The sequence below is a fragment of the Oncorhynchus kisutch genome, linkage group LG6 (assembly GCF_002021735.2).
Source record: "Oncorhynchus kisutch isolate 150728-3 linkage group LG6, Okis_V2, whole genome shotgun sequence".
NCBI lineage: Eukaryota > Metazoa > Chordata > Actinopteri > Salmoniformes > Salmonidae > Oncorhynchus > Oncorhynchus kisutch.
The window spans coordinates 33,591,827-33,619,425 of NC_034179.2; the positions used below are offsets into that span (position 1 = coordinate 33,591,827).

General features: G+C 43.5%; 1 protein-coding gene across 9 annotated transcripts in view; it reads right to left on the reverse strand.

Annotated features, from left to right (window-relative positions):
* The window catches only part of auts2a (activator of transcription and developmental regulator AUTS2 a), a 489,911-nt gene that overhangs the window by 302,609 nt on the left and 159,703 nt on the right, over nucleotides 1-27,599 (reverse strand). Inside the window, exon 1 of one of the 9 annotated variants that reach the window (XM_031826637.1) lies at nucleotides 19,731-19,980. The exons of the other annotated variants lie outside the window; for them this stretch is intronic. Coding sequence (XP_031682497.1) covers nucleotides 19,731-19,778 — 48 coding nt within the window. The 5' untranslated portion in view covers nucleotides 19,779-19,980. Of the gene's footprint in view, nucleotides 1-19,730; nucleotides 19,981-27,599 lie in introns of those variants that run through there. 9 annotated transcript variants of the gene reach the window in all.

Below are 27,599 nucleotides of genomic sequence, written 5' to 3' on the forward strand. Positions count from 1 at the left end.
CCCACCACAAACACATACAAACTTACAAACTCTCTGGGGAGAATATAAAGGGTTAACTTGTGGCTGGGAAGCTGTGAAATCAGGGGTTTAACCCGATACAAACTAGTCTCTCTGGGGAGGATATAAAGGGGTTTAACCCGATACAAACTAGTCTCTCTGGGGAGGATATAAAAGGGGTTTAACCCGATACAAACTAGTCTCTCAGGGGAGGATATAAAGGGGTTTAACCCGATACAAACTAGTCTCTCTGGGGAGGATATAAAGGGGTTTAACCTGATACAAACTAGTCTCTCTGGGGAGGATATAAAGGGGTTTAACCTGATACAAACTAGTCTCTCTGGGGAGGATATAAAAGGGGTTTAACCCGATACAAACTAGTCTCTCAGGGGAGGATATAAAGGGGTTTAACCCGATACAAACTAGTCTCTCTGGGGAGGATATAAAGGGGTTTAACCTGATACAAACTAGTCTCTCTGGGGAGGATATAAAGGGGTTTAACCTGATACAAACTAGTCTCTCTGGGGAGGATATAAAGGGGTTTAACCTGATACAAACTAGTCTCTCTGGGGAGGATATAAAGGGGTTTAACCTGATACAAACTAGTCTCTCTGAGGAGGATTTAAAGGGGTTTAACCTGATACAAACTAGTCTCTCTGGGGAGGATATAAAGGGGTTTAACCCGATACAAACTAGTCTCTCTGGGGAGGATATAAAGGGGTTTAACCTGATACAAACTAGTCTCTCTGGGGAGGATATAAAGGGGTTTAACCTGATACAAACTAGTCTCTCTGGGGAGGATATAAAGGGGTTTAACCTGATACAAACTAGTCTCTCTGGGGAGGATATAAAGGGGTTTAACCTGATACAAACTAGTCTCTCTGGGGAGGATATAAAGGGGTTTAACCTGATACAAACTAGTCTCTCTGGGGAGGATATAAAGGGGTTTAACCCGATACAAACTAGTCTCTCTGGGGAGGATATAAAGGGGTTTAACCCGATACAAACTAGTCTCTCTGGGGAGGATATAAAGGGGTTTAACCTGATACAAACTAGTCTCTCTGGGGAGGATATAAAGGGGTTTAACCTGATACAAACTAGTCTCTCTGAGGAGGATTTAAAGGGGTTTAACCTGATACAAACTAGTCTCTCTGGGGAGGATATAAAGGGGTTTAACCCGATACAAACTAGTCTCTCTGGGGAGGATATAAAGGGGTTTAACCTGATACAAACTAGTCTCTCTGGGGAGGATATAAAGGGGTTTAACCTGATACAAACTAGTCTCTCTGAGGAGGATATAAAGGGGTTTAACCTGATACAAACTAGTCTCTCTGGGGAGGATATAAAGGGGTTTAACCCGATACAAACTAGTCTCTCTGGGGAGGATATAAAGGGGTTTAACCCGATACAAACTAGTCTCTCTGGGGAGGATATAAAGGGGTTTAACCCGATACAAACTAGTCTCTCTGGGGAGGATATAAAGGGGTTTAACCCGATACAAACTAGTCTCTCTGGGGAGGATATAAAGGGGTTTAACCCGATACAAACTAGTCTCTCTGGGGAGGATATAAAGGGGTTTAACCCGATACAAACTAGTCTCTCTGGGGAGGATATAAAGGGGTTTAACCTGATACAAACTAGTCTCTCTGGGGAGGATATAAAGGGGTTTAACCCGATACAAACTAGTCTCTCTGGGGAGGATATAAAGGGGTTTAACCTGATACAAACTAGTCTCTCTGGGGAGGATATAAAGGGGTTTAACCTGATACAAACTAGTCTCTCTGGGGAGGATATAAAGGGGTTTAACCCGATACAAACTAGTCTCCCTGGGGAGGATATAAAGGGGTTTAACCCGATACAAACTAGTCTCTCTGGGGAGGATATAAAGGGGTTTAACCCGATACAAACTAGTCTCTCTGGGGAGGATATAAAGGGGTTTAACCCGATACAAACTAGTCTCTCTGTGGAGGATATAAAGGGGTTTAACCCGATACAAACTAGTCTCTCTGGGGAGGATATAAAGGGGTTTAACCCGATACAAACTAGTCTCTCTGTGGAGGATATAAAGGGGTTTAACCCGATACAAACTAGTCTCTCTGGGGAGGATATAAAGGGGTTTAACCCGATACAAACTAGTCTCTCTGGGGAGGATATAAAGGGGTTTAACCCGATACAAACTAGTCTCTCTGGGGAGGATATAAAGGGGTTTAACCTGTTACAAACGATTCTCTCTGGGGAGGATATAAAAGGGTTTAACCCGATACAAACTAGTCTCTCTGGGGAGGATATAAAGGGGTTTAACCTGATACAAACTAGTCTCTCTGGGGAGGATATAAAGGGGTTTAACCTGATACAAACTAGTCTCTCTGGGGAGGATATAAAGGGGTTTAACCTGATACAAACTAGTCTCTCTGGGGAGGATATAAAGGGGTTTAACCTGATACAAACTAGTCTCTCTGGGGAGGATATAAAGGGGTTTAACCCGATACAAACTAGTCTCTCTGGGGAGGATATAAAGGGGTTTAACCCGATACAAACTAGTCTCTCTGGGGAGGATATAAAGGGGTTTAACCTGATACAAACTAGTCTCTCTGGGGAGGATATAAAGGGGTTTAAGCTGATACAAACTAGTCTCTCTGAGGAGGATTTAAAGGGGTTTAACCTGATACAAACTAGTCTCTCTGGGGAGGATATAAAGGGGTTTAACCCGATACAAACTAGTCTCTCTGGGGAGGATATAAAGGGGTTTAACCTGATACAAACTAGTCTCTCTGGGGAGGATATAAAGGGGTTTAACCTGATACAAACTAGTCTCTCTGAGGAGGATATAAAGGGGTTTAACCTGATACAAACTAGTCTCTCTGGGGAGGATATAAAGGGGTTTAACCCGATACAAACTAGTCTCTCTGGGGAGGATATAAAGGGGTTTAACCCGATACAAACTAGACTCTCTGGGGAGGATATAAAGGGGTTTAACCCGATACAAACTAGTCTCTCTGGGGAGGATATAAAGGGGTTTAACCCGATACAAACTAGTCTCTCTGGGGAGGATATAAAGGGGTTTAACCCGATACAAACTAGTCTCTCTGGGGAGGATATAAAGGGGTTTAACCCGATACAAACTAGTCTCTCTGGGGAGGATATAAAGGGGTTTAACCTGATACAAACTAGTCTCTCTGGGGAGGATATAAAGGGGTTTAACCTGATACAAACTAGTCTCTCTGAGGAGGATTTAAAGGGGTTTAACCTGATACAAACTAGTCTCTCTGGGGAGGATATAAAGGGGTTTAACCCGATACAAACTAGTCTCTCTGGGGAGGATATAAAGGGGTTTAACCCGATACAAACTAGACTCTCTGGGGAGGATATAAAGGGGTTTAACCCGATACAAACTAGTCTCTCTGGGGAGGATATAAAGGGGTTTAACCCGATACAAACTAGTCTCTCTGGGGAGGATATAAAGGGGTTTAACCTGATACAAACTAGTCTCTCTGGGGAGGATATAAAGGGGTTTAACCCGATACAAACTAGTCTCTCTGGGGAGGATATAAAGGGGTTTAACCCGATACAAACTAGTCTCTCTGGGGAGGATATAAAGGGGTTTAACCTGATACAAACTAGTCTCTCTGGGGAGGATATAAAGGGGTTTAACCTGATACAAACTAGTCTCTCTGAGGAGGATTTAAAGGGGTTTAACCTGATACAAACTAGTCTCTCTGGGGAGGATATAAAGGGGTTTAACCCGATACAAACTAGTCTCTCTGGGGAGGATATAAAGGGGTTTAACCTGATACAAACTAGTCTCTCTGGGGAGGATATAAAGGGGTTTAACCTGATACAAACTAGTCTCTCTGAGGAGGATATAAAGGGGTTTAACCTGATACAAACTAGTCTCTCTGGGGAGGATATAAAGGGGTTTAACCCGATACAAACTAGTCTCTCTGGGGAGGATATAAAGGGGTTTAACCCGATACAAACTAGTCTCTCTGGGGAGGATATAAAGGGGTTTAACCCGATACAAACTAGTCTCTCTGGGGAGGATATAAAGGGGTTTAACCCGATACAAACTAGTCTCTCTGGGGAGGATATAAAGGGGTTTAACCCGATACAAACTAGTCTCTCTGGGGAGGATATAAAGGGGTTTAACCCGATACAAACTAGTCTCTCTGGGGAGGATATAAAGGGGTTTAACCTGATACAAACTAGTCTCTCTGGGGAGGATATAAAGGGGTTTAACCCGATACAAACTAGTCTCTCTGGGGAGGATATAAAGGGGTTTAACCTGATACAAACTAGTCTCTCTGGGGAGGATATAAAGGGGTTTAACCTGATACAAACTAGTCTCTCTGAGGAGGATATAAAGGGGTTTAACCTGATACAAACTAGTCTCTCTGGGGAGGATATAAAGGGGTTTAACCCGATACAAACTAGTCTCCCTGGGGAGGATATAAAGGGGTTTAACCCGATACAAACTAGTCTCTCTGGGGAGGATATAAAGGGGTTTAACCCGATACATTCTAATAAGATGGTGCATAAAACATGAAACTACAAACACACCAATAAAACACATACAACATGAGTCTCCTATTCACCTTCTCCTCCCGCTACCCCCACAGTCCTCTTATCCAGACATGAGAGGAGAGGAGAGGAGAGGAGAGGAGAGGAGAGGAGAGGAGAGGAGAGGAGAGGAGAGGAGAGGAGAGGAGAGGAGAGGAGAGGAGAGGAGAGGAGAGGAGAGGAGAGGAGAGGAGAGGAGAGGAGAGGAGAGGAGAGGAGAGGAGAGGAGAGGAGAGGAGAGGAGAGAGAGAGAGAGAGAGAGAGAGCAGGTTTAGAAGTGACAACTCTTGCTTGTTCAGCTGAGTGTGAGGTGTCCAGGCTGCCTGTCAATCTGACAGCTGAGAGAGAAGTTCTGGAAATGACAGCTCATCCCGTCCGCACCACTCACTCTCCCTATCTCTCTCTCTCATTCTCCCCCCTCCCTTTCCACTCTCTCTCCCCTCTCTCTCTCCTTCTCCCCCCTCCCTTTCCACTCTCTCTCCCCTCTCTCTCTCCTTCTCCCCCCCTCCCTTTCCACTCTCTCTCTCCCCTCTCTCTCATTCTCCCCCCTCACTTTCCACTCTCTCTCTCCCCTCTCTCTCATTCTCCCCCCTCACTTTCCACTCTCTCTCTCCCCTCTCTCTCTCATTCTCCCCCTCCCTTTCCACTCTCTCATTCTCCCCCCTCCCTTTCCACTCTCTCTCTCCCCTCTCTCTCTCATTCTCCCCCCTCCCTTTCCACTCTCTCTCTCCCCTCTCTCTCGCTATTTCCCTCGCTCAATCATGCCGCCAACCACAATGTGACTTTTGCAGCCTCAGCAGCTGCCACCCTTCCTACGCTGATCATCAAGAGAAAGAGAACGAGAAAAATCTAATAAAAAGGAGAGAAAGAAAGAAAAACAATGTGTGTAAAACAGTGTAATCACTGTTTATTAGGGTGGCCTGGCTCTGCCATGTGGAAGGGGCCACAGCCACATATTAACGTGATAAGACAATTAAAACCATTATGGTATTACACTGTGCTGTGGAGGGAGTGAGGGGGCGAGAGAGGGAATGAAGAAGAAGAAACTCCACCATCGGCATTTCACCAACATTAAGCCAGCAGAAAATGAGGTTAATGATGTCAGCCAATTAACGAGCTGTGTGAATAAAAAACACAAAGGGTTATGGGGGAATAGCTAAGGAGAGCCGAGTTGGTTTAACAAATGATACAACAGTAATCAACATAAGCCCAAGTAGGCCTACTAATTTTTAAAACTAACTACACTCTGACTCAGACTCCTTATTTGCATTCATTTGAATGAAACGAACAGCAGGCAGAGAGATTTGTATCCACATTATTATCTGCGGTGGGTCCATTAGCCCAGCTAAATAATTCAAGCCATATGAATTGTGATCTGCAAAACAATCCCGTGAAAAATACATCTCTCTGTCAACAGATAATAGTGGCTTCTACACTTTCAAAGATCTGCTTTCATCCTGGCGGAGGAATGAGAAGAAAAACAACACAACACTGACTAATCAAAGAAACAACTCAGAAGACACCAGAACATCTGTACAATTAAAGGTTCCCAGTGACGGCACACTTTGAAGACTACAAACAAATCCTCCCCAAAATAACTAACAAAACTAATGAATCCTACAGCAGACTGCTTCTCTCTCAGGCTGACAGGGAGAGGAGAGGTAGCAGAATCTGGAGGGAGCCTTCACAGCACCCAGACGGATGGATGGTCCGTTTCCTCCGCCGTGCCACAGACTCCGCCGTGCCACAGAGAGAGAGAGGGAAGGAAAATAAACAGAAGGGAAATCTGTTTCCTGTCATCTCCCATCTTGTCAGTCTCTGTTCAGACATCTTGCATCTTCCCCACCAGCTGTTTACTGGCCAGGCTGACAGATGGCTCCCTCGCTTTGAAATAGTTATTTGTCTCTCTCTCTCACTCTCTCTGAAAAGTTTTTGGCCTATGTCTGACCCTTTTGCAGTTTATGGACATGATTAAGCTGGCATGACACATGATAAGCAACTTGGAATATCGTTTATCTAAGGACCTTCGTGAAAGGAAACAGTTATGTATGCAAATACTGTATTTGTGTGTGTGACTGATTCAGTGTGTGTGACTGATTCAGTGTGTGTGACTGATTCAGTGTGTGTGACTGATTCAGTGTGTTTGACTGATTCAGTGTGTGTCCAGAACTGTTCCAGCCATCCTGCCAAGTCAGACGGATATCCAGCCATGCTTAGCTCAGAGGGCGACAGGGAAAAGCATAGGATTGTTCTCCGGATAATACCAGCATAACCTGCTTTTGCCAAACAGTTACACAAGTTTTCATTCAGACAAAAAGTGATTGTTCGGTTTCCCTACCCTAGCAGTCTGTGAGCATCTATCCTCACACTGATCTGCAGCATTCCCAACACTCTGACTGCCTGCCAGGGTGAGGTGATCCTGTGTGTGTGCGTGCTTGCCTGCCTGCGTGTGTGTTGTCTGAGACTACAGAGGGCTCATTGAGCCCGGGTACAAGGGTATGCCCATGCAAGGTCAGAAGGCAGCTAAACTATGGGAACCATCACAGTGTCCAGTCATCCGGCAGGGAGAAACCGGAGCTGAGCTCAGCCCAGGACCCAGCAACAGACAGCCGACGGAGCAGGCATTCCAATGGGAATATCACTGTAATGAGCCCCGAGACTGGTTCCGTTTGAAAAGACTGAAGTGAGTGCTCCCTCTCTACCTGGCATACACCTTCACTGCAGCGGGCACAAAAGTTCTTAAAATGGTTTATGGGTTCTGTGATTTGAGACAGACAAAAAGGCATGCACACATTATATAGATATGGACTACAAATGTGCACATTGGTGGTCATTAAAGGTGAGATGTAGCAGGCAGTGTTAGAGGGACTGGCAATTCCCGGTTGTCTGGGCATGCTGTCAATCACCCTGTCATACTCTCTTAGCCCATGTCCCTGGTGGCTGCACTGAGGGCCCAGCCAATCTCGCCTCTGTCATTGCTCAGTGATCCACACTCAGCCCATCCACTCTCCTCCAGAGAGAGAGAGAGAGCGAGAGGGAAAGTGTTACAGCAGAGCTGTTGTGTTTACATCCAGCAAATTAACACAAAAATGGCAGAGCGACATGTGATCCCGCTCTGAGCCCAGGCCAGACCCCTCCCCCCTGGGGCTGAGGAGGCCTGCAGCCCTCTCCATCTCACAGGAAGACAGGCCCAAAAGTACAGCAGAGAGAAGAGGAGAAGACACCAGCATTACCAAACATGGCTCTCAGTCACACACAGATACCAGTGAGAATGGTGTGACCTACCCTCCTAGTGTAGTTCAGTACTCACTTAGGGAAACAGTCATTTGTCATCTGCAATGAAGGCTGCTGCTACTACTGTAGCTATGAACATGAAGCTCAGACAACTTTGTCATATTATGAAACATCATTGTAAACCAATGACATTGTGTAAGATCAGCTCTAAATTCCTTGGTGGTCTGGAAGAGGCTGCTGTGAGTAAGCGATCTAATCTAGAGTATGAATCTGATGGGTACATATAGTCAAATACTGACAATGCTAATCAGCCAACCACTGCTAACGTAAAACAACAATGGTCTGACGAAGGAGCTTGTGTGAACATGACAGATTATTGAAGGGTTCTACTGTAAATGAACTTATTTGCATCACTTCACTAGAAAACAACAACTAAATCCTTAAATCCAGACAGCTGAACTGTCAAAAATCTGCGTCGTTTCTAGAAAACACTGTTTCATCCCTGAGCTTATGCTGTCTGTCCTGTGGTAAGGCCTTTTGTTTGACAGGCGATGTGCGATGCTTCCTCACTGTCTACTACACAGTACTGCCTTTGAAACATCTGGAACACTCTGGGACTTAACAGTAATCTCCTTGGCTAGCTACAGTCAGAAACATGGTCCTAGAACTTCAATAGTCTAAAATAAGTGTGCTGCTTTTCTGAAATGCTGTGTGCTTTACCACAGAGGATAGGGTGAGACGTTCTGTAAGCCTCTTACCAATTCTTCAGCTTTTAAGCAGAAATAAATTAAACTGGCTTGGCTAAACCGCTCCAATAAACTCTCATTAAATTCTGTCGAGCCTGGATTGGCTGGGATAAAGTTTCATACAGATAAACTCTTTCATTATTTGACAAGTCAACTTTGTGTTTTTAGGGGGTGGGGTGGGGTGGGGGGGAGGTGCATTTTAGATGCTCTAAGCGAGGCATGCAAGTTATAAAGTAGAGAATGGTCAGTCGTTAGTACCAGTTGTAGTGGAGGACTTGCATTCTTGAAGAGTATATGGGCAATTCCATGCTTAGACTTTTCACTTAAAGAGGTATGCCAAACAACAAACATTGATTTAAAAGTTTAAACAAACCATACAACTCTAAGCACAAGGACTACTTTTACACTGAACATTTTACAAAAATACATTTACTGCAAGAACTGTGGCGATTTGGTAACAGAATTTTGGTCAAATATCCCTGACCACGTTTTCCCAAAAAATATTTAAAAAAATATCTGCTCCGAATTAAGATTTAAATACGTATGCAGAAAGAATGGGGTGTCAGCTATGACATGACACCTTGACTTTGGAAAAATATATGTTGGTATTTGAGCTACAGTATTCGAAGTGGATTTACACCTGTGAACAGAATTGCGGTAACAGAATTTCATCATCGGCCCCTGATCTGTACCACACAGAAATGCATAATTATGGATATGAATGTCATTCTCTTCATGTTGATGTATCCTAAATAGGTGCACAAAAGGTAGAAACATGTAATATCCTCCTTTGCATGTTTGGGTATTAGTCTTGTAACCCTGCACAGTCGAACCTGTATACATATGGGTTGAAAATGGCAGATTTGGACACTGATAAGCCCCTAAATTGGAACACAGTGGCCGTACAGTAACACGCTATGGATGACGTCAGAGCTCAGGGTCTGTGCTTGACAGCTCTTTACAGGTTTTGACTGACAGCCATTCTGAAGTCGAGCACCACATGTGACAAGACGTTTCCCCCATCCCTCCCGTTAATTGTGGAATTTTTGCAAATTTGTTGATGACCAAATGAGGGAAATGCTGTTAATTAAAAGGGATCGATGTATTTTGAAAAATGAGACATTGAGGATTATAATAAATACCACTTTGATGTCATACAAGCAAGCCAGACACCTGTGAGTCCAAATGTGCACTTCACAGCTCCATATCGTAACACTCATGTCATATACAGTGTCAACGTTTATGATCACTATGTTTGATGTACAGTTCTGAACAGAAGGAACCAATGTTGGTCTATTACGAAGAACATTTGCCACACAACAAGCACCTGAATGCACTCATGACTCCTTTCTATGCTCACCAAAATTACAATATTTTTGATCTGAATTGCTTGTGAAACCCTAACACTGTAAGATTGTATTTTAGAAGTTAACTAATCATGTTGGCAATAGAACAAGCTTTCAAATGACGGCCACCTGATCCAGATCGTGATTTATAAAAGGTCAATTTTTGGATTGCTTAAACAACAACAGTAATTGTGTGATGGTGGTGATGCAGGGTTGTGTTCCAAACAAAATAACTACAAGTGTGCTTCCTCTAGCTCCTCAACGGCACAGCTAGGAGAGCTCAAAAAAGCACCTTATAGCTGAAGACTCTTCTTTGAGTCATAAAAGTGCATTGAAATGATTTAGGAACTGTGTACACTTTGCAGAGGTGTGTGGCCACTTGGAGACACCAGTAGTGTATTTTCAGATTTGGCTATCAACAAAAGCAGTGAAAAAGTACAGTTCACACTTGCTTTGACCACCAGATGACAGAAAGAGAAAGAAAACTGTTGAGTTGAAAGTAACAGAATGCCAGTGGGAGATGGCAGTGGAAGGGAAGACTGTAGCAGGTGACCCAACTGTGGTTTGTGACTACTCAATTGCAGTGAATCCACATTTGTTGTCCATTAAAATCACATCAAATGGATCAGAAATACATTGTAGACATTGTTAATGTTGTAAATGACTATTGTAGCTGGAAACTGCAGATTTTTTTAATGGAATATCTACATAGACGTACAGAGGCCCATTATCAGCAAACATCATCCTGTGTTCCAATGGCACATTGTATTAGCTAATCATTTTAAAAGGTTAATTGATCATTGGAAAACCCTTTTGCAATTAGAAAACCCTTTTGTAATTAGCACAGTTGAAAACTGTTGTACCGATTAAAAAAGCAATAAAACTGGCCTTCTTTCGACTAGTTGAGCATCTGGAGCATCAGCATTTGTGGGTTCGAATACAGGCTCAAAGATTACAGAAAGAAAGATTTTCTTCTGAAACTCGTCATTCTATTCTTGTTCTGAGAAATGAAGGCTATTCCATGCGAGAAATTGCCAAGAAACTGAAGATCTCGTACAATGCGGTGAACTTCTCCCTTCACAGAACAGCACAAACTGTCTCTAACCAGAATAGAAAGAGGAGTGGGAGGCCCCGGTGCACAACTGAGCAAGAGGACATTAGAGTGTCTAGTTTGAGAAACAGACGCCTCACAAGTCCTCAACAGGCAGCTTCATTAAATAGTACCCACAAAACACGTCTCAACGTCAACAGTGAAGAGGTGACTCCGGGATGCTGGCCTTCTAGACAGAGTTCCTCTGTCCAGTGTCTGTGTTCTTTTGCCCATCTTAATCTTTTCTTTTTATTGGCCAGTCTAAGATATGTATTTTTCTTTGCAACTCTGCCTAGAAGGCCAGCATCCCGGAGTCGCATCTTCACTATTGACGTTGAGACTGGTGTTTTGTGGGTACTATTTAATGAAGCTGCCAGTTGACGACTTGTGAGGCATCTGTTCTCAAACTAGACAATCAATGTACTTGTCCTCTTGCTCAGAGATTTAAGGTAATCCAAGATCTCGTCTTTCACTGCTTATACTTCCATGGTCAGTAGACCCTGAGGGAGAGAGCCAGTCTCTCCATAATGGAGGACTGTCCAACTATAGTTCCAGCCCACACCCCACTTAGCGGTTGGTATTGTCATTATAGTTATGATGCTCTACCTCCCTGTATTCTCCAACCATCCAACTCGGCCTGGCACACTGGCAGTAAATACAGAGGAGGATAAATGAGACACATTCTCTGTAATTATCCACATTAGAGCTGGAACCATCATATTGCTGGGTTTTTCCAGGTAAGTAAAATCATTTTCCTCATCTGTGAAACAGCTCAGGGATGTGATTAAACCTAGAGAGGGAGGGATAATAGAGGTGTAATAAAGATTGAATAAGCTCAAATACAACAAGCACCAAGCAGGGAACATCATCCAACCAAGGGCAGGTATAATAACTGCCCGAGAGAGAGAGAGCTCTTACTATAGTTACATATGGCCGTGGGTGTGTAACAATGAATTAGCCCAGTGTAGTTAGTACAGGGCGCTGGTGCTCACTGCTCACCTTCTGTTGGCCCTGGCTGGAAGCAGAGCCAGGCCTCTGCAGGGTCTAGCTCCACAGCAGCTCAAAGAAACAAAGAGAAAGAGAGAACAAAGAGCCCACACAGAGAATAGAGCTACAGTATTCTCCTTCCTTCCACCACCTCCCCTTGTGGTCGACTCACCCACTCGACCCCCTCAGCTCTGCATCCACCAGCTAGCCCACCTCCCATCCCTCCGTCCCCGTCTCACTCACGTCAGAGTCCGGGGGAAAGGAAAACAGACAGTTAGTCAAACTACAGTGCTGCTGCTGAACCTGCTTGTTTAAGGTCAATTCCTATAAACACCGCTGAGGCCATCTGTCAATCAAACAGACCTTTCTGCAGGACAGACAGGTCAGCCAGGAGCAGGAGAGGCAGTGGCGGCTAAGTATTTTCTTCAACATTCATTACATGTGCACTTCCCCACACCCACAAACTCTCATGCTCATGCACACCACACATACACAGTATAGTATTCAGAAAGCAAAAACACAGGGCAATAGGATTTATTGTTAAATTGTTGAATATTTATATACTAAAACTCAATACGAGAGTAGGCTAAATTAGAGATCTCCACAATTCAACGAGTCCAGCAATCTGTCAAACTATGATATCTTTAATCAAACTCTCATGAAATATCTGACACATACAGTGCCTTCAGAAAGTATTCATATTCTTGATTAATTCCACGTTTGAGTTGTGTCACAGCCTGAATTAAAAATGTAATACATATTTTTTTCCACCCATCTACACACAACACCCCATAATGACAAAGTGAAAATGAATTGAAAAAGAAATAGAGAAATATCTCATTTACATAAGTATTTACACCCGAGTCAATACTTGGAAGCACCTTTGGCGGCGATTACCGCTTTGAGTCGTCTTGGGTATGTCTGTATCAGCTTCTCATATCTGGGATTTGGGGATTTTCTCCCATTCTTCCTTGCAGATTTTCTCAAACTCTGTTATGTTAGATGGGGAGCGGCGGAGAAAAGCAATCTTCAATCTTTCAACATATTTTCAATGGGATTCAAGTCTGGGCTTTGGCTGGGCCACACAAGGACTTTAACATTGTTCTGATGCCATTCCAGTGTTGCTCTGGCTGTATGCTTGGGGTCATTGTCCGGTTGGAATGTAAATCTTCGCCCTAATCTAAGGTCATTTGCACTCTGTAGCAGATTCTCATCAAGGATTTGCCTGTATTTAGCTCTATTCATTGTTCCCTCTATTCTTACCAGTCTCCCAGTCCCTGTCACTGAATAGCATCCCCATAGCATGATGCTGCCACCACCATGCTTCACGGTAGGGGTGCTGTTAGATAGGTGATGAGCTGTGCCTGGTTGTCTCCAGACATAGCACTTTGCATTCAGGCCAAAGAGTTACAATTTTGCCTCATGAGACAACAGAATCTTTTGCCTTATGATCTCAGTCTTTCACATTCTTTTTTGGCTCTGTATATCAGTACAGAAGTCTGAGCATCTCGTCTAGTCTAGCATCTCGTCTAGTCTCTTTCCGTCTCGGATCCTGGCATTTCTACCTCTTTCCTTAATCAAATGTGAGGTTAAAATGTTCACACTTGATTTTGTCTGACTAATGGAAGGAGGGCTGGTAAAGTGGAAATGAATTTAAACCCGGCTGGGCGGCTCGATGCAGTCATCCGGTTATGATGGTTCCCTTAACTAGTCCCCAGTATGGCGCAAGCAGAGGCTGTGCAGCGTAACGTTAAGGGTCGTGGGCAGAGGAGATGACCATGGTGGCGGTGAGGGTGGCAGTTCTGCCTGATTCCTCTGTCCAGTGTCTGTGTTCTTTTGCCCATCTTAATCTTTTGTTTTTATTGGCCAGTCTGAGAGATGGCTTTTTCTTTGCAACTCTGCCTAGAAGGCCAGCATCCCGGAGTCTCCTCTTCACTGTTGACATTGAGACTGGTGTTTTGCGAGTACTATTTAATGAAGCTGCCAGTTGAGGACTTGTGAGGCGTCTGTCTCAAACTAGACACTAATGTATTTGTCTGATGAACTTGTTTTCAGCTGTGCTAACATAATTACAAAAGGGTTTTCTAATGATCAATTAGCCTTTTAAAATTATAAACTTGGATTAGCTATCACAACATGGCATTGGAAAACAGGAGTGATGGTTGCTGATAATGGGCATCTGTACGCCTATGTAGATATTCCATTACAAATCTGCCGTTTCCAGCTACAATAGTCATTTACAACATCAACAATGTCTGCACTGTATTTCTGATCAATTTGATGTTATTTTAAAGGACAAAAAAAAGGCTTTTCTTTCAAAAACAAGGACATTTCTAAGTGAACACAAACCTTTGAATGCTAATGTATATATACAGTACCAGTCAAAAGTCTGTATACCTACTCATTCTATTTTCTACATTGTTGAATAATAGTGAAGATATCAAAACTATGAAATAAAACATATGGAATCATGTAGTAACCAAAAAAAGGTTCTTCAAAGTAGCCACCCTTTGCTTTGATGACAGCTTTGCAGATTCTTGAAATTCTCTCAACCAGCTTCAACTGGAATGCTTTTCCAACAGTCTTGAAGGAGTTCCCACATACAGTTGAAGTCGGAAGTTTACATTCACTTCTGTTGGAGTCATTAAAACTCGTTATTCAACCATTCCACACATTTCTTGTTAAACAAACTATAGTTTTGGCAAGTTGGTTAGGACACCTACTTTGTGCATGACAAGTAATTTTTCCAAAAATTGTTTACATACAGATTATTTCACTTATAATTCACTGTATCACAATTCCAGTGGGTCAGAAGTTTACAAACATTAAGTTGACTGTGCCTTTAAACCGCTTGGAAAATGCCAGAAAATTATGTCATGGCTTTATAAGCTTCTGATCGACTGAATGACATCATTTGAGTCAATTGGAGGTGTACCTGTGGATGTATTTCAAGGCCCACCTTCAAACTCAGTGCCTCTTTGCTTGACATCATGGGAAAATCAAAAGAAATCAGCCAAGAACTCAGAAAAAAAATTGTGGACCTCCACAAGTCTGGTTCATACTTGGGAGCAATTTCCAAACGCCTGAAGGTACCACGTTCTTCTGTACAAACAATAGTACACAAAGTATAAACACCATGGGACCACGCAGCCATCATACCGCTCAGGAAGGAGACGCGTTCTGTCTCCTAGAGATGAACGTACTTTGGTGTGAAAAGTGCAAATCAATCCCAGAACAACAGCAAAGGACATTGTGAAGATGCTGGAGGAAACAGGTACAAAATGATCTATATCCACAGTAAAACGAGTCCTATATCGACATAACCTGAAAGGCCGCTTAGCAAGAAAGAAGCCACTGCTCCAAAAAAGTCACACAACGGTTTGCAACTGCATAAGGGGACAAAGATCGTACATTTTGGAGAAATGTCCTCTGGTCTGATGAAACAAAAATAGAATTGTTTAGCCATAATGACCATCGTTATGTTTGGAGGAAAAAGGGGGAGGCTTGCAAGTCGTAGAACACCATCCCAACCTTAAGGCACGGGGGTGGCAGCATCATGTTGTGGGGGTGCTTTGCTGCAGGAGGGACTGGTGCAGTTCACAAAATAGATGGCATCATGAGGTAGGAAAATAATGTGGATATATTGAAGCAACGTTTCATGACATCAGTCAGAAAGTTAAAGCTTGGTCGCAAATGGGTCTTCCAAATGGACAATGACCAAAGTTGTGGCAAAATGGCTTAAGGACAACAAAGTCAAGGTATTGGAGTGGCCATCACAAAGCCCTGACCTCAATCCAATAGAAAGTTGTAGGCAGAACTGAAAAATCGTGTGTGAGCAAGGAGGCCTACGAACCTGACTCGGTTACACCAGCTCTGTCAGGAGGAATGGGCCAAAATTCTCCAACTTATTGTCGGAAGCTTGTGGAAGGCTACCCGAAACGTTTGACTCAAGTTAAACAATTTAAAGGCAATGCTACCAAATACTAATTGAGTGTATGTAAACTTCTGACCCACTGAGAATGGGATGAAATAAATAAAAGCTGAAATAAATCACTCTCTCTACTATTATTCTGACATTTCACATTCTTAAAATAAAGTGGTGATCCTAACTGACCCAAGACAGGGCATTTTAACTAGGATTAAATGTCAGGAATTGTGAAAAACAGAGTTTAAATGTATTTGGCTAAGTACTGAACCCCACCAGTTTCATATGCACATTCATTGAACCCTTCTTAATTGGAAAAATAAAATATGATTTTTTCAAAGTCAAAACATAGTTTACTGGTGCACAAAATGAACATCAACATCACTGTGTTCAAAGAACAAAATCATCAAAACATGATTTTCACACATAAACAAAAACATTATAATGAATATTTGCTGCAAATCAGTTTGACTTCTGCTGTTGCCTTTCAAAAACCAGTTCAGAAATGCGCGGCTTCACCTTGGCAAGTGCCACTCTCATGTCATTTTCGCAACAAAGTCTGTTCCTTTTCTTTGTTTTTATGTCCAGCATCCTCGAAAAGGATTTGCTTGCAAAGATATGTTGTAACAAACGGTATGAAAATCTCCAGAGCTTTCTTAGCAATAACAGGGTACGTTACCATTTCTTGACACCAAAACGTTGAAAGCGTTGTTGTTCTGAAGAGTTGCTGTTGAACCTGGCTCTGCTGAATTTCAATGATTTCATCGAGGTATTCATCATTGACATCTGTTGTCTCAACACTAAATGTGAACGGCTGTCTCACCCATGCTGGATATGACTCTCTTGTAGGGAAGTATCCGTGGAGAGACTTTGCAAGCTCATCTAAGTGCGTGGCAATTGCTTGCTTCAGTTCCCGAAGGTACAGAAATGTCTCCGATTCCAGATACATCTTCGATCTTACTTACACAGTCGTCCAGCAGGGGAAGGTTTGCAAAGTTATCGTTCTCTGTTCGTCGTTTCCATAACGGTAGCTTTTTTTTTTAAAACCTTCAGGTTTTCCTCCACTTCGATGATGTTGACTCCACCGCCCTGCATCTTTTGATTGAGATGATTGAGAGCTGTGAAGATATCAGCCATGTACGCTAAAATGAGAATGAACTCACAATTTTTGAAGCAATCTGCATGACAATGTTGGTGCTCTTGCAAAAACAGGGCTAATTCCATACGCACAGCAAAATCACAATTCAGCACCTGTCCCCGGGATAACCACCAAATGTTAGAATGGTACAGAAGTACCTCGAATTCAGAGCCCATTTCTTTACACAGCGCACTGAAGATGCGGTGCCTCAGAGCACTAGTTCGCACATAGTTCACGCATTCCACTACAATTTGTATTACTTCTGCTAGTTTTGTAGGCAAGGTTTTTGTTGCCAACGCATGCCTGTGCAGAATACAATGCGTAACAATGATGTGTGGTGCATCGGCTTTCACTAGCGTACCAAAACCAGACTTTCTTCCCAGCATGACTGGAGCTCCGTCCGAACAAACTGCAGAAACCATATCCCACGAAAGATTGTTGTCTTTGAAGAAGTCATCCACAAGTTTCTTCACATCGGCTGCATTAGTTGTTGTTGTAAGAGGCTTACAAAATAAAAAATCTTCCTTTATCACGTTGTCTTTCACATAGCGCACGAATACAGCAAGCTGGCTTAGATTGGAAATGTCTGTGGTCTCATTGTGTTGAAGGCTGAATTTTGCCGGGCTTGAAATCAGATCTGCAACTACTTGAGCCAAGATGTCTTTGCTCATGTCCTCTATTCTGTCACTGATGGTGTCATTTGAAAGAGGAATTTGGGATAACTTAACTTCAGCCTCTTTTCCCAGTATGATATTCGCCATCTTCAACACAGCTGGTTTTATGAGTGTTTCACCAATGGTGTGTGGTTTGCCCTGCTTTGCGATCAGGTAAGCAACTTCGTACGATGCTGTGAGGATCGGTTTGTTGATGGGTACAAAGCCAAGAACAGGCAGAGTAGCCTTTTCATCGAATCTGGCTCTCTTCACCTTGAATTCAGCGAGCGTTGTGTTCTTGTATTTTCCATCTCCATGCAGCTTAAGGAAGTGTTCTCTTAGTTTTGCCGGTGCTAGACTAGAATTGCTCAACTTAGCATTGCAAATCATGCAGTTAGGTCGCTGACTCCCATCATGTTCCGTTATACATGTGAATCCATATTGTACATATTCGTCGGACCACTTTATTTTTTTGCTCGACATAGTAAGTATGAAGGGATTCAAATATTAAGAAAGAAATCACAAGACGTACCATCACGACAGTCACAAGTCGACTTCTGAGCGCACCAAATTCCCTGCAGCACAGATAGGCCAAGCGATGTAGCGTGATCACCTGCAGCCAATGATGGCCAAGCGGGGCGTGTCATCACGAATCATATGAGTCGGATGTGTGTCTTGACCTCCGCCGAACCCCTGAGACTGACTCACCGAACCCCTGGGGTTCGATCGAACCCAGGTTAAGAACCACTGGGCTAAGGTGTATGTAAACTTCCGACTTCAACTGTATGCTGAGCACTTGTTGGCTGCTTTTCCTTCACTCTGCGGTCCAAATCATCCCAAACCATCTCTCCCCAAATTCGATCTTGTCTAATTGCTGCAACTCCCCAACGGGCTTGGGAGGCGAAGATCAAGTCATGCATCCTCTAAAACATGACACGCCAAACTGTGCTTCTTAACACCCGCCCGCATAACCCGGAAGACAGCCGCACCAATGTGTCGGAGGAAACTCTGTTCATCTGACGACCGGGGGTCAGCCTGTCGGCACCAGGCCTGCCACATGGAGTCACTAAAGCGCAATGAGCCAAGTAAAGCACCCCCGGCCAAACCGTCCCCTAACCCAGATGACGCTGGGCCAATTGTGTGGCGCCCTATGGGACTCCCGATCACAGCCGGTTGTGATACCGCCCGGGATCGAACCCAGATCTGTAGTGATGCCTCTAGCACTGCGATGTAGTGCCTTAGACTGCTGCGCCACTCTGGAGGCCCCTCTTTCTACATTTCTTATGGATATTTCCATCTCTGTCCATGAAACCACTTGCATGTAGAATGGTATTTTCGGCAATATCCATTGTTCTTAACTGACTTGCCTAGTTAAATAAAGGTTAAATAAATAAAAAGTATATATATATTAATTGATACAGCGTATACCTCCACTACACTACTTTGATACATATCAGTGGGGATTAAGAAGTGACTATATGCAATGCCCACTGAAAAATAAGTGGGTTTATGTTCAGCATTAAATCTTCAACACCTTGCCACCACACAGGAGAGGTTCATGCCCTAGCTGTAGATGTGAGAGATTGAAATTGGATGAAAGTGGGATCAATATAAATAAATAAATACAATTCAAGCTATGGACACATATCTCAAGCCAAAATTCCCGTGGGCAAAATTACATAATCCATATCCCTATTTAGCCCCACTTTTCACATTTCCTAACATAAAATCTGAATTTAAAACACAGCCTTGAGAGAGACATTAAAAAAGCATCGAATATTCATGGTCTCAAAATGCTGGTAAGACATTATGTTGAATAAAGTATGAGCAACTTAAATAATAAAGACATACCTCTCCCCTGTGTTGTCAAAGCAGGATTGTCAGCAACAACAAAGTGTGCCAAACATCCCACTAGGGACATAAAAGTTATGGCTATATGCTAAAGGTCAAAAGCTAAGGCTATGTCCCAAATGGTACTCTTTTCCCTATATAGTGCACTACGTTTTGGCCAGAAATCAATAAGAAGAAAACCAAAAACCAACAGCTCATCAACTTACCTTTTCATTGTATTTGAACTTGACATAGAACCAACTGGACTTGATCATCCTGCCTCCGTCTGCTGTCCCTGGATGATTCAGCGTGCCGACAGGAAGGGAACAAGTCAATAAGTATTTTCCACAAGGAATCACACAGCAACAGTGACACAATAAGTCACACAGCTAGAAAACAGCCAAAGCACCAGCTTCTTCTTTCTCCTGCTTCTGTTCTTTATCCTCTATGCTTCCCCCGTCTCTCTCACTCCCTTTCTCTCTCTCTGGTGTGGTGTGCACGGTATGCAGTGAGTGTGTGTGGTGCAGCAGGCTTGGCAGGCTGACAGGACCTCTCCTCAGATGGACTTCAGCTGTGTACATCACTAGTAGCAGATGGCAGTAAGAAGGGCGTTCTGTCCTATTCCTGTCCTCGACTGACTACACACATTAATGTACCAACCTCCTCCTCTCTGCCCCCCCCCCCTCTCCCCCCTCTCTCTCTCCCCTCTCTCTCTCTCCCTCCCCTCAACCTCTTAATCTTCCCTCTTCATTCAACATATTTTTTTCTCTCTCCTTGGCTCTCTGTTTTATGCCCTATGTAACAGAGCTCTTTCTTTCTAACCTCATTAAAGCCCTTTCTTGATCTTTCCCTGTAGTTGCTGCACTCCTCATATGAATAAAGTATAGTATCTTTGTGTTTTCTCCATAGATCTCTAGCAAGGCATTTTACATTTGTTAAAAAATAAAAAAAGAAGAAGCTGACCCCGTTTAGTCAACTGGTCGATTGTTTGGTCGATAGGCTGTTGGTCGACCAAGATTTCTTTAGTCGAGCAGACGCAATTATAAATTTATTTTTCATGGTGCACAAGACACGTGTCTGATTTGCACCTGTCTGAGTGGACTAATCCATTACCAAGGATCTCTCTGTACTTTGCACTGTTCATCTGTCCCTCGATCCTGACTAGTCTCCCAGTCCCTGCCACTGAAAACAGCATGATGGTGCCACCACCATGCTTCACCGTAGGGATGGTGCAAGGTTTCTCTAGACGTGACGCTTGTTATTCAGGTCAAGGAGTTCAAACTTGGTTTCATCAGACCAGAAAATCTTGTTTCTTATGGCCTGAGTACTCCAAGCGGGCTGACATGTGCCTTTTACTGAGGAGTGGCTTCTGTCTGGCCACTCTACCAATAAGGCCTGATTGGTGGGGTGCTGCAGAGATGGTTGTCCTTCTGAAAGGTTCTCCCATCTCCACAGAGGACCTCTGGAGCTCTGTCAGAGTGACCATTGGATTCTTGGTCACCTCCCTGACCAAGATCCTTCTCCACCAATTGCACGGATTGGCCGGTCGGCAGCTCTAGGAAGAGATTTGGTGGTTCCAAACTTCTTTAATTTAAGAATGATGAAGGCCACTGTGTTCTTGGGGACCGTCAATGCTGCAGAAATGTTTTGGTACCCTTCCCCAGATCTGTGCCTCAACAAAATCCTGTCTCAGAGCTCTACAGACAATTATTTTGACCTCATGGCTTGGTTTTTGACCTGACATGCACTGTCAACTGTGGGAGCTTATATAGACAGGTGTGTGCCTTTCCAAATCATGTTCAATCAATTGAATTTACCACAGGTAAAGGATGATCAATGTAAACAGGATGCACCTGAGTTCAATTTCGAGTCTCATAGCAAAGGATCTGAATACTTATGTCAATATGGTATTTATGTTTTTTATGTTTAATACATCTGATAAAATTTCTAAAATCCTGTTTTCGCTTTGCCATTATGGGGTATTGTGTGTAGACATTTGATCAATTTTTAAAAAAGGCTGTGAAGTAACAAAATGTGGAAAAAGTCAAGTGATTTTATTCAAATACTTAGGGTGTGTCTGTCTACAGTATACATGGAAAAATAATCGATTGGTCGAAAGAACAGGACGGCTCTCTGTCGACCACAATTTGCTTTTGTCGGGGACAGCCCTAATTCAGACTATTGAACAACTGCGTCCAGCAGTACATATTCAGTCAAAGGCTGTCATGGACATATCAGATCAGATTAAGCTAAACTTTGATCTTCCAGACTCGTTCTTATAATTTAAACTTTCAAAAAAGTCGAAAGGAAAAGTCATTATTGCTCTACTGTCCACTATGCCATCTTCAAACACCATACAAGCATTGAGGGAATGGGTTATGACGAGCCAGTCCCACTAGTCTTCTCTATACTGTAGGAGGAAGAGAACAAGAGGTCTAAAAATGGCCATATACACATAGCTCAGATGGGGCCAGCGGGCCACCCTGGTTGTGTTTACATTCTGTCAATCTCCTTAGTAGCACATCAGGTCAGGATCACACACACACTGCTGCATTGTGTATAGAATTATGTCATCTGGGACAGTGGTGTGAAATATCTGCCAGAGCTATAATAGGGTTATCCCAGAGGAATTATCCACATTTTGCAACCTAACAAGTAACAGCAACATGTCTATTGAAAAGCAATCCATCCATCGCTACACAGAAATAGCTTATGTTGCTACAAACATGATGAATGAATCATAACCAAAATGAGTTATTATCCACGGAGAACCAGAGAGGCATTATTTGGGACAAGATAGGATGCATTGCAGTGAAAGACAGTACATAGTATATTATTTTAAAGCAGTTTCAAGTTCCCAGGTATAAAAGCCAAATATAAATTGCAATGTTGTAAAGAAAAGGCTAACAATGTGTTATATGTTCCAGCAATAAGCACACTCAGACCCAAAATGTGGGTTCACTTGGGGCAATACCCTCACCAGGCTCCATCGTTTAAAGACAAATTCATCTTCAAGGGACTCATTTTCTCTCCAGACTGCAAAAACAAACAAATGAAGCGTAAACACATGTTAAGTATACACACGGTTTGGGTTCCATTTCAAGGCCTACGCAGCGAATTCTTGTCAGGTGGGCTTATGTCATCACTGGGGATGTTATAAACACAGTAAAACACAATCTGCACATTTAAACAGGGGAGGGGTGTGAGTATAACCCCAGGACCCCCTCAGGCTGTGCTGAGTTGGCTCCTCATCCAGACCTCGTGTCGTGCACAGGGAGTCCACGGTGCCTGTAATGCTTAGTGACAGTCTGCCTGCCTCCCTGCCCGCTCCCTTCCCACATACACATGCACACGCTTGGCTGTATGCCCCACGGCCAGCACTGTGCCTGAATCACCAGAGAACAACAAAACCCACAGCACCCCATTCCATCCACAGCCTGGTGTGCATTAGCAAGAGAGTAGAGCATGATGCACAACAACAACAACAGAGAGAGAGAGAAAACACAGAGCATGGACCATGCTGTTAGTCTGTAGAATAGTTTTACTCTGTTAGTGCGTGTGAGTGTAATGAGCATTTGCTGTAGATATCAAAAGGTTATCTACAGCCGCTTTTGGGATTTTAGCTTAACAATTAAACACATCATGAAATAAGATCATTAAAATTGAATTTAGTAGAGTAGAATCATGTGAGAAAGAACAGAACATTGTTTAATGCATGGCTCAGTACACCGAGCACCACAGTACACTGCTGCCTGATGGGGTATGAGATGAGGACAATCTAAACCTGGTAAAATCATGCCATTCTGTGCTATGAGAAGTATGTTTTCTTTCTCATCTGTTCCCTGAAAAATGCCTTCATCCCAGGGGCCCAACAGAGGAACCAAGGAGAGGAGCTGCTTAGAAGGCTGAGAGAGGAGGCCCCAAGCTGTCTGCCTAACTATACAGATGCCTCTCAGCTGGAGGCACACAATCTCCTGCAGTGAGAGAGAGAAAGAGAGAGCACAATCTCCTGGAGAGAGAGAAAGAGAGAGCACAATCTCCTGGAGAGAGAGAGCGAGAGTGTGTGTGTGTGTGTGTATGCCTCCCCAGTCCCCACACACTCAGCCAGCGCCTTGGGCGCGCTAACAGGATTACACAGGGGGGTGAGCGTCGCTCTCCTCTCCTTTCTCAGCTACATCAGCCCAGATGTTCCAGAGTCCTCCACTACAAAGCCTGAGCCCCGGCTACAATTTTCCGCTAAACCTGCTGCCTGCCGTGGAAGACGACGAAGAAGAAAAAAGCCTCTTCCTCCAGCCCAAAGCCCCTCATGCACAAACTTCCCCTTCACTTCCCTAAATGCTTTTAGTGGTTCCTTTAATCTTTTAAGCTCTCTGGGGGCTAATGTAGCGGTACTCTATCGAAAGTAACATATCCTCTTACATAATCAAGCCGGGGGAAAAAGAGAAGGGGAGAGAGAAAAAGACAGAGGGGGGAATAGGAAGAAGGGATTTCTTCAAACGCACAACACTACAACACCCATTTGCTACATTTCCGATTCCTTCCTCTCCGGCCGCCCAGGGCTGTTACCTGGCTCGTCGATGGTTAGGGGTGATACAGAGAGATATTCATTAAGAATCATTGTGTGAGTGCAGAGCTTAATGAGACTTGAGCATGCATGTTAAGCAGGTCCAGACCCAACACTCTCCAACTGAGCTATTTAATGTAGCTGCACGCACCGGGAGGAAGTGGCCTGCTATGGCACGGCAGGGCACAGGATGGGGTTATGTTGTTTCCTCTCTTCCAGTTCTTTCCTTCCCCTCCCCAGGCTCTGCACAAAGGGCTCTTCCTGCTACTACTGATATTAGCGTACTGCAGCCCCTCTCTGATGGCTAGATAAGAGGGAGAGACAGGGGACTGAGCCAGAGACAGGGCCCACTCAGAAAATCTAGTTATACCCCTGTCCTCTCTTCTAACATACAGGATTAGGGCATGAGTCTGCCCTGGCAAAGACGACTTGCTGTAAGCACTGGCATTAAGCTTCTTGAGGTTTCCTCTTCTGGGTAAAGCCCACTGAGGCTGTAGAGAGAGAGCATTACTAACATGGTGGTGGACTATCCCTAAACAGGAAAGGACAACAAAACACAAATCACTAGCAGACTGGCTCTGACTAGATCAGCAGAAAGAATCTGCAGTATCCATAGTGGTTGTGCTTCATCACCATAGAATCAGCGCACCCCTGTCTGCCATGATGTCCCCATCTGCTTCAACCTGAGTGCTTGGCCCTGTGCTCCAGTCCATGCTGCTCTTTGCCGTGTCCTGCTGTGCCACCCTGGCTTGCATGATGATAGTGACCTGTCCTGACTCCTGTCAGAGAGGCAGCAGTGCAGTGAGCCATGGCGTGAGGCTGTCTGCCCTCCTGCCTACCTCCCAGAGAGCAGTTAGTACCAGCTCTGGTAATGGCACTGCTTCCCCTGCCTCCCAGTCTCACATTTGACTGAGAGAGCGAGCGGATGTCGTGACTGAAAGAAAGTGTTACACAATCGACAATCTCTGTAACTGCTCTAACAATGCCAGGGTGTGTGTGTGTGTGTGTGTTCGAGCATATAGAGCACACATTTGAGTGTGCTAAGGTGGGAGCGGAGGGCAAATAGACTGTAAGTGATGCGAGCTTGGCTCAGTCTCTGGGAAAATGTATCCTATTAATGTTTAGTTGAGTGGGCAAGACACTCTTGGCCCTCTGGAGCTGTGAAAATGTCACGCTCTGCTCCCCTTCTCAGTTCTCACACAACCAACCACTGCTAAGGAACAGCCCCTAGAGCTCTGAGATCTACATTCACTTAAATCAGGCCTAGCTTCATTAGCATATCATAATGATGATTATTAATCGCGTCATAACACCATTACATTGAAACATTCAGGAGATAAAGGTGCTCAAAGTTGACCCTTTTTGCATACCCCACCATACCATGAGATAACCATTTATATTGTCCAGTGATGAGGACATGGATAAGTTTGATATCATTTAAAAGCTCACAAACAGGGTTGTCAAAATATTTCTTTTTTAAAAATATACAACTTAAACTCTAACGTACAGTGCCTTGCGAATGTATTCGGCCCCCTTGAACTTTGCGACCTTTTGCCACATTTCAGGCTTCAAACATAAAGATATAAAACTGTATTTTTTTGTGAAGAATCAACAACAAGTGGGACACAATCATGAAGTGGAACGACATTTATTGGATATTTCAAACTTTTTTAACAAATCAAAAACTGAAAAATTGGGCGTGCAAAATTATTCAGCCCCCTTAAGTTAATACTTTGTAGCGCCACCTTTTGCTGCGATTACAGCTGTAAGTCGCTTGGGGTATGTCTCTATCAGTTTTGCACATCGAGAGACTGAATTTTTTTCCCATTCCTCCTTGCAAAACAGCTCGAGCTCAGTGAGGTTGGATGGAGAGCATTTGTGAGCATTTGTGAACAGCAGTTTTCAGTTCTTTCCACAGATTCTCGATTGGATTCAGGTCTGGACTTTGACTTGGCCATTCTAACACCTGGATATGTTTATTTTTGAACCATTCCATTGTAGATTTTGCTTTATGTTTTGGATCATTGTCTTGTTGGAAGACAAATCTCCGTCCCAGTCTCAGGTCTTTTGCAGACTCCATCAGGTTCTTCCAGAATGGTCCTGTATTTGGCTCCATCCATCTTGCCATCAATTTTAACCATCTTCCCTGTCCCTGCTGAAGAAACCAGGCCCAAAAACCATGATGCTGCCACCACCATGTTTGACAGTGGGGATGGTGTGGTCAGGGTGATGAGCTGTGTTGCTTTTACGCCAAACATAACGTTTTACATCGTTGCCAAAAAGTTCAATTTTGGTTTCATCTGACCAGAGCACCTTCTTCCACATGTTTGGTGTGTCTCCCAGGTGGCTTGTGGCAAACTTTAAACGACACTTTTTATGGATATCTTTAAGAAATGGCTTTCTTCTTGCCACTCTTCCATAATGGCCAGATTTGTGCAATATACGACTGATTGTTGTCCTATGGACAGAGTCTCCCACCTCAGCTGTAGATCTCTGCAGTTCATCCAGAGTGATCATGGGCCTCTTGGCTGCATCTCTGATCAGTCTTCTCCTTGTATGAGCTGAAAGTTTAGAGGGACGGCCAGGTCTTGGTAGATTTGCAGTGGTCTGATACTCCTTCCATTTCAATATTATCGCTTGCACAGTGCTCCTTGGGATGTTTAAAGCTTGGGAAATCGTTTTGTATCCAAATCCGGCTTTAAACTTCTTCACAACAGTATCTCGGACCTGCCTGGTGTGTTCCTTGTTCTTCATGATGCTCTCTGCGCTTTTAACGGACCTCTGAGACTATCACAGTGCAGGTGCATTTATACGGAGACTTGATTACACACAGGTGGATTGTATTGTCATCATTAGTCATTTAGGTCAACATTGGATCATTCAGAGATCCTCACTGAACTTCTGGAGAGAGTTTTCTGCACTGAAAGTAAAGGGGCTGAATAATTTTGCACGCCCAATTTTTCAGTTTTTGATTTGTTAAAAAAGTTTGAAATATCCAATAAATGTCGTTCCACTTCATGATTGTGTCCCACTTGTTGTTGATTCTTCACAAAAAAATTCAGTTTTATATCTTTATGTTTGAAGCCTGAAATGTGGCAAAAGGTCGCAAAGTTCAAGGGGGCCGAATACTTTCGCAAGGCACTGTAAATGATCTAAAAACACAAAGTCCAATTTCTTTCATATTGGCATAATGTTGTAGCTTCGACCCTATTCTACATCATCTGAGGTTTTTGTGTTGTGCCCGTCATCAATTGAGACACAACATGCTCTTGAATACAGGGTGGGTGTCATTTAAATCATAGAAATATAATTCATAGAATGAACTACCACAAAGACGACTGCCAGTCCACCCATTGCTGAATATGAACTTAAATGGCCATCCCTATTCTATTATTTATCATTTCTTATGGGGGATTGACAATATAATTTAAAACAACAGATTTTCCCATTCAAGTCGACATCCATGAATTTGTGGCACTCCAACCATATTTAATGGTACCATTTGAAAGTTCAAATGTACATTTTATTCCCA